The sequence below is a fragment of the Eptatretus burgeri genome, chromosome 11 (genome assembly GCF_056783735.1).
Source record: "Eptatretus burgeri isolate ZD-2024b chromosome 11, Ebu_testis_v1, whole genome shotgun sequence".
Taxonomy (NCBI): Eukaryota; Metazoa; Chordata; class Myxini; order Myxiniformes; family Myxinidae; genus Eptatretus; species Eptatretus burgeri.
In genome coordinates, this window is record NC_140971.1 from 34036708 (window position 1) to 34051874 (window position 15167).

The 15167-nt window shown below is 41.2% G+C and overlaps 1 protein-coding gene across 4 annotated transcripts in view; it reads right to left on the bottom strand.

Annotated features, from left to right (window-relative positions):
- DDX49 (DEAD-box helicase 49) overlaps positions 1–15167 on the bottom strand; it is a 23136-nt gene that overhangs the window by 5313 nt on the left and 2656 nt on the right. For 2 of the 4 annotated variants that reach the window (XM_085845858.1, XM_085845860.1), the window contains exons 2-9: positions 10340–10463; positions 10042–10127; positions 4432–4553; positions 4158–4342; positions 3887–4027; positions 3691–3766; positions 3213–3289; positions 2365–2462 (exon numbers count right to left, since the gene is read on the bottom strand). In XM_085845858.1, coding sequence (XP_085701984.1) covers positions 2365–2462; positions 3213–3289; positions 3691–3766; positions 3887–4027; positions 4158–4342; positions 4432–4553; positions 10042–10127; positions 10340–10463 — 909 coding nt within the window. The remainder of the gene's footprint in view (positions 1–2364; positions 2463–3212; positions 3290–3690; positions 3767–3886; positions 4028–4157; positions 4343–4431; positions 4554–10041; positions 10128–10339; positions 10464–15167) is intronic. The other 2 variants (XM_085845859.1, XM_085845861.1) reach the window with 1 other exon arrangement.

Sequence of the window (15167 nt, forward strand, 5' to 3'; positions counted from 1 at the left end):
ATAGCTCCGTGGGTTTTGATCCGATCCTGATGAAATTTTGGTGGGAGGTTTAAATCATGATCTAGTTGTGTTTTCCTGAAAATGGGCGTTGCTCCGCCCATAAAAAACATGTGTCTTTAGGGGGTAGCCGATTTCAATTTGCATCTTCTCCTCGGGGGTTTGTCGAATCTGACAGGGGTTTCCGTATTTGGTTAGCCCAATGGCACCTGCATAGCCCCACGGAGCTCGATTTTTCAATTTTGTCCCAAGGTCACAAGGTCATGGTCACAAGGTCATGAACTAAGAAAATTTCGAATTTTGACATAAAAATCAGACGACCGCCCAAACTTTGAGAGCTAGGATGACAATATTTTTATGCATAATCTTGAGGTCATTCCCCACCTAAAGTCTTCAAACCACTTTTCTCTATCTCGAACACCTTGCCCGTGGCGCCCCCTTCAAGTTTGTTTTTACGCTGATTTCATCAAAGTATGGATAATCCGAGGAGTGTGAAATGCCATATAGCCTATGTGACGTTATATTGTTCCTGGAATGTTCCAGAGGAAGTTTTGCACCAAAGGTCATAATCCTTGGCCTTTAAAGTTCACAAAGGTCAAATTTTCAAAGTTGTGGGAATCGAACCGGGTTTCCGACCTTCTTCGACGAACTAACTCCATTAAGCTATATCACGTATCCTGTTTCCTTATTTTAATGTCCACAACATTGTTTTGGGACCTCTAAAGGTTAGGCAAAGGTCATATTTTTTAAAGTTGTTGAACGAAACCGGGTTTTCGACATTTTGCAGCTAATAACCTGTCACTCGTACCACATCATGTTGATCATTTTTATAACTTGGTCAAACATTATCACATTGTCTCGTCCTTGACTTCTGAAACAATGTACATCATCAAATACCGCTCGTGAACCATCATCGTCTTCAGACGTGTAATGTGTGCGTGTCTGTGACCTCTGTTTCTCGACAACCACTGGTCCGTTCTAATTGAAACTTGCCAGCTATATTGCTGGGGACTTGAGTATGTGCCTTTTCAAGGTTTGATATTAATCGGACAAGAGGTTCCCAAGTTATGGCCATTTATTTACCAAACCAATGACAGGACACATTGCTGCGTAGGCGTGGCCGATAGGGAAAGGGCGCCATAGTTGACATGGCGTAGGAGTGGCAATGGTCAATGGCAGCGAATGTTATGGCAAGCAAAGACAGGGAGGTAAACTTGATTTTAATTAACTCTGTGTGTGTAAGTATCACAGCAGTTGTTACTTCAATGCAAGCGATAATTTGTGGAATGCATGTGAACATTCCGTACGGACACGCACCACTTCCGGATAGTGATGACTCACGGTATTCTAATAATTTCTCGATTTCTTATGAGCATTTATAGATAAAAACAATGCCCCAATCTAGTCGTAGTTTACGAGAGCGAAGAAACGGCCTGTGTGGTTGTTTGAAAGTTTTTTATATTTTTTATTTTTGGTTTGCACGTACGGCCACGCACGTATGGGCACGCGAGAGCGAAGGAACGGCATGTGTGGTTGTTTCTGGCATGCAGTTTGAAAGAATTTTTTTTTTTTTTTTTTTGCACGTACGGCCACGCACGTACGGGCATGTACTAGTTTATTCAATGCACCGATTGTTCACAGGCAAAGCAGCAAAAAGACTTGGAAACCAAAACAGTCATTGTAAATGTTATTTAGAAACAGCTGGCAACGAGGAGGAAAACAGAGAGCAAGATGGATGTTGAACAGATTTACGAATTGTTCTACAATATCAATAAATCAATTCAAACGAAGATTGTGTAACATTGCTTTTCATAGGCAAGCCAAGAACCTTCACCCTTCCTGCACCAAAATTCTTGGCAAATGACTGGATATTTTACGACATCTAAGGTGTCTCGAAAATCTGCCTTTTCACACCCAATGCTTTGAGGAGCTGGAGATAGAGACAAAGGAGCTGGGGTTACAGACTCGATGGTGTTTAAATGGTTACACCGTCCACTCCAAGACCTGAAGGTCAGTGGTTTGAACCCTGACAGAGTCAACCTAAAGACTAAAAATGGTACATGCTACTTGCTTGAATGTCAGCATTTAAAAAGGATAAAACACAAACAAACACTATAGGTTGGCAACCCTTGTTCATGCTTTATGAGACTAATGGCCTCCTGTCGTGTTGAATTTCCTTGTAAGGGAACTATCGTTAATAATATCATTGTCCCTCAAGCTCGCTTTCTATTGGACGAAAACGTGAATTCTCATGGAAACACCGAATTAAATAACGGCAATAAGCCAATGGATTAATGGAAATCTTGAACTGAAAACAGAAGAGTAAACTGTTCACATCAAAGCACATGTGTTGGTCGTCTTGCTGACCTGCCCGTGCTGTGCGGCCCACACGGTGGATGTATGCTTTTGCCAGAATTGGAGTGTTGTGGTTAATCACCACCTGCACAACAGGAATATCCAGGCCTCTGGAAAACATTGCACACACACAAGTGAAAATTATATTTTGACATCTGGCTTACAACATCACCATGTTAGTACTGAAATGAAAAAGAAAAAAAATTACCCTGGTATGGGGGTGACTGTCATCTCTATATTTTTTACTATCATAATCGATGAACCGTTGCCAGATATCTCCTAAAATGACAGACGAGATAGGTTTTGAAAATGGCGACTTTCACAACTTTCGTGACCTCGACCCTGACCCTGACCTCAAATCCGGGGAAAAAATATGTCGTTGGGAATCAATCATCGACCTCTACCCACATACCAAATTTCATCAAGATCGGAAGTAAAAAGTTTTCTTTGTACCGGGAGGTGTTTTTGACCATCTTCCAGATCACGTGACGATCAAATGGGAAGGAAATTCAAAAATCTGTCCGGTTAGATACAAGATAATATTTTTTACTATCATAATCAATAAACAGTTGCCGAATATCTTGTAGAATGGCAGACTAGATAGGTTTTGAAAATGGCGATTTTTATAACTTACGTGACCTCGTGACCTTGACCCCGACCCTGAACCCGGGACGAAAGTTATATCGTTGTGCAACACTCATCAACCTCTACCGACATACTAAGTTTCATCAAGATCGGAAAGAAAAATTGTTGACGGACGGACATTTGTTCCGGCTTTATTAGGTCATCTCGGTAGAGAAGACCTAAAAAAGAAAAGAATCCCATTGAAGTCAACAACAGTGTTATAATGATATGAATACCTCGCTGCCACATCTGTAGCAATCAGGATTTTGAAGATACTGGACTTGAATTTTGCCAACGAGGTGAGACGTTGTTGCTGTGGAGAGAGAGAGAGAGAGACTGGGATGAGAGGAGGAAAAACACGGGAATAGAGACAGACAGGAGCTGGTATATATAATATATATATTGTCATATATAACGGATATATAATATATATATATATATATATATATATATATATATATATATATATATATATATATATATATATATATATATATATATATATATATATATATATATATATATATATATATATATATATATATATATATATATAATATATATATATATATATATATATATATATATAGGATATGGGACGACAGATGCCCAGAGGTAACCTCAATGCATCCTCAAAAGGAAATCAAATAATTTGCACAGAGATCAGCACATTAAACAGTGAAAGTAAAATAAATCCATGTATATATTCCTCACCTGGTGCATTAGAGAATGTAACGCTACACTTGGAAAATTCATGCTGCGCAACATCATATTCAAAATCTCGCATTTCCTGCATGCAAGTAAAGTGTGGTCATGACAAATGCACACATTTTTAGTTTGACACTTTTATAATCCTGCAAAGGTTAACTCCGATCCACAGTGCACACATTACTACTTTCATTGCACATACTTGCACGTGTTGGTGAACACAATGACAGGCCAGTCCTCATGCTCATCTTGAAGTCTTTGAATGAGATGCACCAAATATGCATCTTTTACCTGGTCTGGTACAAGGATGTACCGCTGGTCGAGGTCATCTACCGTCCGCACACTGCAACAACAACATTTTGGTGTTGAACATGCAAATGTAAAATTAATTGATGTCCCAAATGAAAAGTGCACAACCCTCATTGCAGATTGAGGACACTAACAATGGAAAACTGTCCAGAGTTGCTCCTTACAGTTCCTTTGACTCCCAGAAGAAAGGTTTGTTGAGTGCCAGATCGCGCAGTTCATTCAGTGTATCCGTGAGTGTGGCACTGAAGAGTAGCGTCTGTCGCTGTGTAGGAATTGCTTTAAAGATCTCCTGCAGGTCCTCAGAAAAACTGCTATCTCCATCCAACAGACGATCCGCCTCATCGAGCACCTGGGAAGCGTTTCCAGTCCAGGAAGGCAATTCCGATATCGAAGCACAAGTATAAATGACCTGCAGCAAAGACAGTAAATCATACGAACCAGGAACTTGATGTTCTTCAGGCTGAAGGAGCTGTCACTAAGAAGAAGATCAGCCAGCCGCCCAGGGGTTGCAATGACCACATGAGGTTTCCGAGAAAGTTTCAGGGCTTGTTGTACGATGTCTGTAAAGGGGATGCAAATATAACAAGAGAAAGAGCAATCAGAGATTGCAAACTCACCAGGACTTGTTCTAAATGGTATTTGTGTACTGGTGTGTTACGTAATTAATAAGAGACATAATTAGAACTGCCACTTTATAACTGATGGCATTGATGACTGGGTACCAAGACGTCCCACTTTGATGCAACAACCTGCTTTGATTGAAAACCTGACCCTGGCCCATGACGTTTTATTATTATTATTATTATTATTATTATTATTATTATTATTATTCAATTGAATTTATATTTAAATAAATTAAATTCAAATCAAGGGGAAGGTCAAACAGGTACAATCCTGCATTCGAATCATCAGAAGGAACCCAAACAAGCAAAAAGCAAAGATCAAGTCATCAGGAGGAACCTGGATAGGATTCGCATTTCAGCTGCTTCTCCTCTACCATGAAACCCATCTAGGCACAGCCAAGTGAGCCTTATTCAAAAAAAACACAAAAAAAAAAACCGACAAAAATAACCGACATCAAAAAATTAAACTATTCTGGCTGCCAGACTATGCGTCCGATCAAGTTGAAATTTCAAACATGCATTCCCCATCACTAATAAATCATAATTGTGAAGTTTCACGTCAATCGATTAAGTGGTTCCAGAGAAAACATTTAATATTTTTCTTCAATCCAATATGGCTGCTAAACCATGTGACCTATGACATCATATGTGTGAACCTTTTGTTCCTCATTGACTCATACGTTCCTCAGTTCCTCATATGTGTTAAGGTTCGCCTCGATCTGTTCAGCCATTTCAGAGAGGATTGAAGGTTTTTTGCTTTGTTTTCTTTAACAATATGACAGCCGAATCACGTGACTGATGATGTCATCATTTCTTTTTTGTGGACCATTTTATTCAGAAATGACCCTCAAAATTTTCATACTCATTGGACAAAACATTCTACATCTGCAATTTTGACATCATAATGAAGACACCTATGATGTCATACCTAAAAAAATAAATAAACAAGCTCAAAGGAGCTAAGATCCTCGCCCTCTTAATGATGACGTCATAAAAAAGAATATGATATTGTGATGTATCAGGTTTGCGATAAATTATATATCTGTACTAATGCCCGGCTTGATTCCCGCAAACAAAATTCAAACAGCTTGCCTAGTTTCAGAGATAATGGTATAGGCGATTTCCATTAGCAGCGATATTATGACGTCAACGTTTTTTCTCGGAAGAATTTCCAAAATCGGAGATGGTTACTGACTGCACGTGGGCTTACTGCATATACATGGCAAGTTTCACGAAGATCCGATGAAAACTCTGGGTTGTGAAACAAAAAAATGTCAAAAAATAGGAATGACGTCATAAAAATTGATATGACATCATAGTGATGTATCATATGTGCAGTAATTCATAATTATCATTAAAACATTCTCCATAAGTAGTCGCTCCTATGGTGAATACTTCGTCTCAATACAAGCGGATACAGAGAAAAACACGAAAGTTCTGCCTGGACAAACAAACAAACAAGCAGTCATAGACTGGTACTTACGAAATCGTCAACTTGACCTCTGACCTTGTCTAATAAAAGCTGTCTCTGGAGAAGGTAGTGAAGCAAACCAGAAGTTTCTACGATGATTCTGTACCAAACCATCAAAAACCGTAACATCGACCGAAGCAAAAATCTCCATTTCTCGACGCAATTATTTAATATTATTTTATCAAAGTCACAAAACCGTAATATTCGGCCATCCACCAACAATCTTTACATAATCCGACGGCTTAGCGAGTCAGGCATGCGACGATAACCTTTATTGGGATAAAAATGACTTTTAAACAGCATCTTTATCGAAAACACAGTCAGCGCGCACTCGGAAAACCTTTAAGTGATCAACGCCGCCTCTGCTCGAGTGCGCTGCACCACGTGACGACCCGTGACGCAGCGAGTGAAATATTTTTTATACAATCTTAAAACGTCTCCAAAACATCCGATTTTTACCAGAATTCCGACAACCGAGTTTTTAGCGTCATAAGCGATCGCAAAAACCAAAGACAAAATTAAAATCAAAGTTAAAACGAACTTGTAACGTCGATCAAAGCAAAAATACTCCATTTCTCCACATGAATTTATGGAATTATGTTTGACCTCACTGTGACCTTGACCTTTGACCGATTTTGACCAAAATCTAATCAGCGCAAGCCATCACCCTCCTGAATCACGTGGAGTAATTTGACATTGGTAGCTTCTTCCGTTCGAGTTATTGTGCCTACAAATAAACAAACACACACACACACACACACACAAACAAACAAACAAGCAGTCATAGACTGGTACTTACGAAATCGTCAACTTGACCTCTGACCTTGTCTAATAAAAGCCGTCTCCAGAGAAGGTAGCGACGTGAACCAGACGTTTCTAGGATGATTCTGTACCAAACCATCAAAAATCATAACGTCGACCGAAGCAAAAATCTCCATTTCTCAACGCAATTATTTAATATTATTTTATCAGTCACAAAACCGTAATATTCGGCCATCCACCAACAATCTTTACATAATCCGACTGCTTAGCGAGTCAGGCATGCAACGATAACCTTTATTGGGATAAAAAAAAAATGACTTTTAAACAGCATCTTTATCGAAAACACCTTCAGTGCACGCACACGCGAAACCATTACGTGACTAAACGCCGCCTCTGCTTGAGCACGCTGCACCACATGACGACCCATGACGCGGCGAGTGAAATATTTTTTATACAATCTTAAAACGTCTCCAAAACATCCGATTTTTACCAGAATTCCGACAACCAAGTTTTTAGCGTCATAAGCGATCGCAAAAACCAAAGACAAAATTAAAATCAAAGTTAAAACGAACTCGTAACATCGAGCGAAGCAAAAATACTCCATTTCTCCACATGAATTTATGGAATTATGTTTGACCTCACTGTGACCTTGACCTTTGACCGATTTTGACCAAAATCTAAGCAGCGAAAGCCATCACCCTCCTGAATCACGTGGAGTAATTTGACATTGGTAGCTTCTTCCGTTCTCGAGTTATTGTGCCTACAAATAAACAAACACACACACACACACACACACACACACACAAACACACACACACACACACACACACACACACACACACACACACACACACACACAACACACACACACACACACACACACACACACACACACACAAACAAACAAGCAGTCATAGACTGGTACTTACGAAATCGTCAACTTGACCTCTGACCTTGTCTAATAAAAGCCGTCTCCAGAGAAGGTAGCGACGTGAACCAGAAGTTTCTAGGATGATTCTGTACCAAACCATCAAAAATCGTAACGTCGACCGAAGCAAAAATCTCCATTTCTCAACGCAATTATTTAATATTATTTTATCAGTCACAAAACCGTAATATTCGGCCATCCACCAACAATCTTTACATAATCCGACTGCTTAGCGAGTCAGGCATGCAACGATAACCTTTATTGGGATAAAAAAAATGACTTTTAAACACCATCTTTATCGAAAACACCTTCAGTGCACGCACACGCGAAACCATTACGTGACTAAACGCCGCCTCTGCTTGAGCACGCTGCACCACGTGACGACCCGTGACGTGGCGAGTGAAATATTTTTATGCAATCTTAAAACGTCTCCAAAACATCCGATTTTTACCAGAATTTCGACAACCGAGTTTTAAGCGTCCTAAGCGATTGCAAAAACCGAAGACAAAATTAAAATCGAACTTAAAACGAACTCGTAACATCGAGCGAAGCAAAAATACTCCATTTCTCCACATGAATTTACGGAATTATGTTTGACCTCACTGTGACCTTGACCTTTGACCGATTTTGACCAAAATGCAATCAGCGCTAGCCATGACCCTCCTGAATCACGTGGTGTAATTTGACATTGGTAGCTTCTTCCGTTCTTGAGTTATCGTGCCCACAAACAAACACACAAACACACACACACAAACAAATACACAAACAGACGACGGAAGTCATCAACATAATTACGAAATCGTCAACTTGACCTCTGACCTTGTCTAATAAAAGCTGTCTCTAGAGAAGGTAGCGACGCAAACCAGAAGTTTCTACGATGATTCTGTACCAAACCATCAAAAATCGTAACGTCGGCCGAAGCAAAAATCTCCATTTCTCCACGCAATTATTTAATATTATTTTATCAAAGTCACAAAACCGTAATATTCGGCCATCCACCAACAATCTTAACATAATCCGACGGCTTAGTGAGTCAGCATGCGACGATAACCTTTATTGGGATAAAAAAAATGACTTTTAAACACCATCTTTATCGAAAACACCTTCAGCGCGCACACGCGAAACCTTTACGTGACTCAACGACGCCTCTGCTCGAGCGCGCTGCACCACATGACGAGCCGTGACGCGGTGAGTGAAATATTTTTTATACAATCTTAAAACGTCTCCAAAACATCTGATTTTTACCAGAATTTCGACAACCGAGTGTTAAGCGTCCTAAGCGATGGCAAAAAATAAGACAAAATTAAAATCGAAGTTAAAACGAACTCGTAACGTCGACCGAAGCAAAAATACTCCATTTCTCCACATGAATTTACGGAATTATGTTTGACCTCACTGTGACCTTGACCTTTGACCGATTTTGACCAAAATCTAATCAGCGCTAGCCATCACCCTCCTGAATCACGTGGTGTAATTTGACATTGGTAGCTTCTTCCGTTCTCGAGTTATCGTGCCTACAAACACACACACACACAAACAAACACACAAACAAACACACAAACAGAGGACGGAAGTCATCAATATACTTACGAAATCTAGTAACAAACCCAAATACAATACCTTCTCCTTTGGCAAGCATAACTAGAATGACACTTGGTAGAGTGCATACCTCCACGAGGCTGAACTGTTTACATTTTGTATCCAACTAGTGAGCCGGACCTGAATCAGACCTAAACCAAAATCGAATCGGCTAGTTCTCATCAACTAACCAACTCGTCCGCCTAGTTTTGTCATAATCTGTCCACAACTTTTTGAAATATCAGGCTATACATTGTTTTTGGACCCATCTCTCAACAGTGAATAATGGATAAAAATTCTCAAATCCAAACCTGGATCTTCACCAAAATCGAATCAATTCACCCTCGTCATACACCCAACCTGTCCACCAAATTTAGTCCGAATCCGTCAACAACTTTTTCAGATATAATGCTCACAGCCATACAGACAGACAGCCAGACAGGAGTGAAAACATAATGTCCATCCACCTTTGGTGGCGGAGGTATCTTCCAAAACCACAACTATCACGTGATGCCAAGACCAATAATTAATAAATAACAATATTTGTGTGGCTGTGCTGCTGAAATAATGTTGATACAAAAAGTGGCAAAAAAAATACGAGGTCCTACAAGTGAAGGACATGCCAAGCGAACTCCAAAATAATGGAAAAGTTGGACCATGCACAGAACATGCAAAATGGTACATACTCATCCCTCCAATGACGACGGCATCTTTCACTCCCAGCGGTTTACCCAAGACACAAAATTGCTCCGCAATCTGACAAGCCAGTTCTCTGGGGTAGAAGGAAAGGGATGGGGGAGAAGGGGTAGGAGAAGGATGGGGAAGGGGAAGGCAGTGGAGTGGAATAAATAATTTCGACATTTTGTACACAAAAAAAAAAGACGTTAGAGATGGTGCCATCATAAAAAAATAAAATAATAATAATAACAATATCAATGACTCGTAACTCCGCAGCAAATGGTCACAAACACAATTAATACACACCTGGTAGGAGTCAGGACCAAGCAGAAGATTCCGTAAGGATCTTCAGACAACTTCTGCAAAATGGGTAGAACAAATGCCATCGTCTTGCCACTGCCAGTTTTAGCACATCCAAGGCAGTCTTGACCTTACAAATACAAAGGAACGGTTTGAGAATATGAGAACTTCCACTACTGACAATGGTTCCACCTGCTCGCCTGAAATATAACAGAAATCAGGAGGTACATGTAGAATAGTTGTTGGTGGTAATACCATAGCCTTGTACAATGTCCTGGCGACCAGAATAACCAGAGAGTTGGTGTCAAAGCCACCCAATGCTCACCTGTTTATACATTTATCGTTTTTCAAAGACTAGTCTAATAATATTTTTATAAAGCATTGCAGTGAAGTCTGATTCAAATAATTTTAAAGCAATATATGGATTTGTATATTGTAATCAGTAAAAAATAGTGTGGTAGATAAAAACATTAGAAAGGAAATAACTTGCACCAAAAACTTTAACATTTTCACGCTCACGCTGAAGCTCACGCAGAGGGTATCACTATAGCTCTCTGTTCTTCGAACAGGCGAGCTAATAAAGAACCCTCCTGATTGCAAATATAGATTTTTAAAATTTTTGACAGACGATTACACGAGACACAACACAGCACTGTTAGATGAGACAAACGCAGCCACTGGGCTTAGGGGAGGTGCCCTTACTTTGGGCATTATCCATGCTCTTATCTATCTATAAATAGAGGTGTGTGTGTATGTGTGTATGTGTGTATGTGTGTATGTGTGTATGTGTGTATGTGTGTATGTGTGTATGTGTGTATGTGTGTATGTGTGTATGTGTGTATGTGTGTATGTGTGTATGTGTGTATGTGTGTATGTGTGTGTGTGTGTGTGTGTGTGTGTGTGTGTGTGTGTGTGTGTGTGTGTGTGTGTGTGTGTGTGTGTGTGTGTGTGTGTGTGTGTGTGTGTGTGTGTGTGTGTGTGTGTGTGTGTGTGTGTGTGTGAGAGCGAGAGCGAGAGACACTGACCGCTGTTTCTCGACAACCACTGGTCCGATCTAATTGAAACTTGCCGGGTATATTGCTGGGGACCTGAGTATGTGCCTTTTCAAGGTTTGATATTAATCGGACAAATGGTTCCCAAGTTATGGCCATTTATTTACCAAACCAATGACAGGACACGTTGCTGCGTAGGCGTGGCCGATGGGGAAAGGGTGCCATTTAGTTACCAATGACAGGACACGTTGCTGTGTCGGTGTGGCTGTTGGGGAAGAGATCCTCAGCCGCGTTCCCCATTACGGGTTACAACGTATGGACTTCCGGATAGTGATGACTTACTGTATTCAAATAATTTCTCGATTTCTTATGCGCATTTATACATAAACACAATGCCCCAATCCAGTCATAGTTTACGAGAGCGAAGGAACGGCCTGTGTGGTTGTTGTTTCTGGCTCGCGGTTTGAAAGTTTTGTTTTTTTGCACGTACGGCCACGATCATACGGGCACGCACTCGTGCTTTTAAATGCTGAATGTCAAACAAGGAAGCGGCATGTCCCATTTTGAAAGTCTTTGGAATGACTCGGTCAGGGCTTGAACCGCCGTCCTCCCAAACTTTGAACGGACACTCGAACTATTACACCACCAAATCCGAAACACTTTTGTATTAAATTCGTAAATTTCCTTCTGTAGTCAACAAACTTTATTTTAACAATCTGTGATACGAACACAATCAAATTGACATGCATTAGTATCTGATAGCATGTTCTTTGGCGTCACACGGTGGGTGCTTGAACCCATGAAGTCATCAAATCAATGATATTCTGGATGACTTGTTTGTTTGATCCAGCTGTTGCCAGATGCAGAGAAGTTTTTGTTGCAGCTCTTGAGTATCAGTGGGCACTTGGGCAGGGTTTGGCTCTTTCACAGCTCCAGATCCATATGTTCCCAGAAGTGTTTGATGGTGTTGCTATCAGAACACTGTGGTGCCCAAGGAGGAAGCTGTACAGTAGCTCACCCCATCTCTTCTGCAGAACACACCGTGTAGGAAAGATGGTGTCACACCATACATCCAGAATCTCCGACGTTTGGAAACAGAGGGGACATCAGCTTGTGCCTGGCCACTACGGAATCCTGACATGAACGCCATAGAACGCGTCTGTGAGGCCTAGGTCACATTTTCTCTACGGCGAGGATACGGCGGCCGTACGCCCTCTGAATTGACAGAAACGTGCGGCGGCCGCAGAGAAAGTGAGGTGGCCTCAGGGAGGCCCTACGCCGTTTGGATATATTTTACAGGCCGTAGGGGCGTGGTGGAATTATAGCACGGAGTTATAACTTTTTTCCATTTCTACGTTCGCCGTAGCAATTCGACAAGCCAAGCTATGACGTAGATGTGTTCCACGTCGACCGTTCGTAGGGCGTACGGTGGGCTTGCGATATTCGTGTGGCTGCCGTAAGCTCTTCTCAATGAAAAATGAATTTTCACAACCCCCAAAATTTACGACGGCCGCACTATTTCCACGGTCGCCGTACGGTGGCCTTGCGGTCTGTGTGACTACCTGCGGGCAACACAAGGTCGACGCACGGTTCCCCTACGCCCGCCGTGCACCTACGTAGGCCTCCGTGGCAGTCTGCGTCAACCGTGCATCCACCGTGCGCTACCGCTAGAGATCGGAGTAAAGGTGTTTGCTTATACCAGTGTTTCTCCACCGGGGTTCTCCGGAACCCTAGGGTTCCGCAAGAGGTCGCTAGGGGTTCCGCGAGTAAGAGTAATAAATAGGCTGATGTATTTTTGAGTAGTTTTTGTTTGATTTAATATTCGTAATTTTCCTATACACGTTCGGCATATTCTTGGAAACTCCTTGGTTATTATAATAGAGGCTTCAACCTCTTATATTATTTACAATTATAACAACCATAGGGAATGTTATATTATAACAACCACGAAGGACGCCCGGAATAAAGACTCGTCATTGAACACGGCACACGGCCTGTATGTGATGACGTCACCCACTCGAAGCACGATGCGCGATGGATGCCCAGAATAACGACTCGTCATTGAACACGGCACACGGCCTGTATGTGATGACGTCACCAGTGATGACGTGGTCTATCTATGTCATTGCCAATAAATTTGACAAAAAGGGGGTCATTTTTCTTTAAACCATGTATCCGAAAAAATAAAATTATATTTACCACAAGAACTACGATAAAAATATAAAAGAGCTTGATATTAATAATGGTATATAATAATTTTTATGCAGGGGTTCCCTGAGACATGAAAACTATTTCAAGGGTTCCACAAGGGTAAAAACGGTTGAGAAACGCTGGCCTATACAGTGGTGCCCCCAGAATCCCAATTTAATTCGTTCCAGGAGGCTGTTCGGATTGCAAAAAGTTCGGATTCCAAAAATATTTTCCCAATAAGAAATAATGGAGTGAATTAATCCGTTCGTGGACCCAAAGAAAACCCACTTTCAAGACACTTTAAACTGAAATTCCCCATGTTTAAGGTAAAATAAGATGAGTAAATGACCTTCGGTGGCGGTGTATTGTATGTAAACTGGTACAATCACCACATCCAAAGGTCCACACAGGCTCGAGCTCCGTCCTGGGTTCGGATCGCTCGCGCACTCTGCGAGAGTGCTGCCCCCAGGGCAGCTCATCAAACATGATGCCCCCAGAACCACAATCACTTTCATCAAGCGCATCAGGCTGACTGAATCATGGATATTCCAAATTACAACCGGTTTTGCTGTGAAATTCAATGCTTGCCCGACAGTCCGTCACACCACGTGATCGGATTGCTTTTTATCTTGCCGAAACAAAGTTTTTGCAAGATATGTTAGTCAGCTTGTATGTTTTTTTTTGTTTGTTTGTTTGTTTGTTTGTCTGTAATCACGTATAAAAAAATTCTACAGAGCACAGTTATCATTGGAAATTTTTGTAACTTCGCATATCAGAGGCCTATAGAGGTCCCTTTCAGTGCACAAAATTTTGAAGGTCAAGGTCAAAGGTCAAGGTCACTTTGTCGCAAATCAGGGGAGTCGACGAAACCCTTATTTTTTGAGTAATTTTGATCGGATCGTCTTCAAACTTCATGGGAATATAGTTCATGGTCTGGAGCTCAGCTGATTAATTTTTGGTGGCAATTGGCCTTGACCTCCATGGTTAGCGCCTGAGGTCAAACATATTTGACCCCAAGGTCAAATTTTCAAGTTTTAGGAACCATATCGTGTAGTACCTCAAATTGAACACCTTGATGAGTGCTTTCTAGATATGTCAAGCTTGAGACATTCTGATGTCATTTGGTGACGTTATGAGGCAAACGCATATTTTTCATGGTTACTCTGTAGAACGATTCTCATCGGAATCTCTCGTAGGCAGATATTCCTCAAGGAGTCGCTCCTGGTGGATAGCAGCTCTGTTCACCTCAGTGTGACTTTAAAGAAGTCACACGTGGTCACCTTTTGGCAAGATACGGGTCACCCTGCGGGTGACATTGGTTTATTTTGTTATTAATTAAAACACAAGATGATTAAAAAAACAAACATCACAAATGAAGGTGAAAACACGAGGTAAGGCCTAAGTCACATTTGGCTCGGCCGCGGGAGGGTCTACAAAATGTACGGGAACTAGCAATTATAAAACGGCCGCAGTATTTCCACGGTCGCACAATGTAGCAGTCACATGTTTTTATTTTTCGGGTAGACGCACGGGGTATTTATAAATTGTGGAGACTGAAAACGTGGGGGTGCCGTACGGTCTTTGATTTGATGTCGCACGGTGACCTTAGGGCGTCCCTGCGGCGGCCATAGAATTTTCAAGGCAGACGCAAG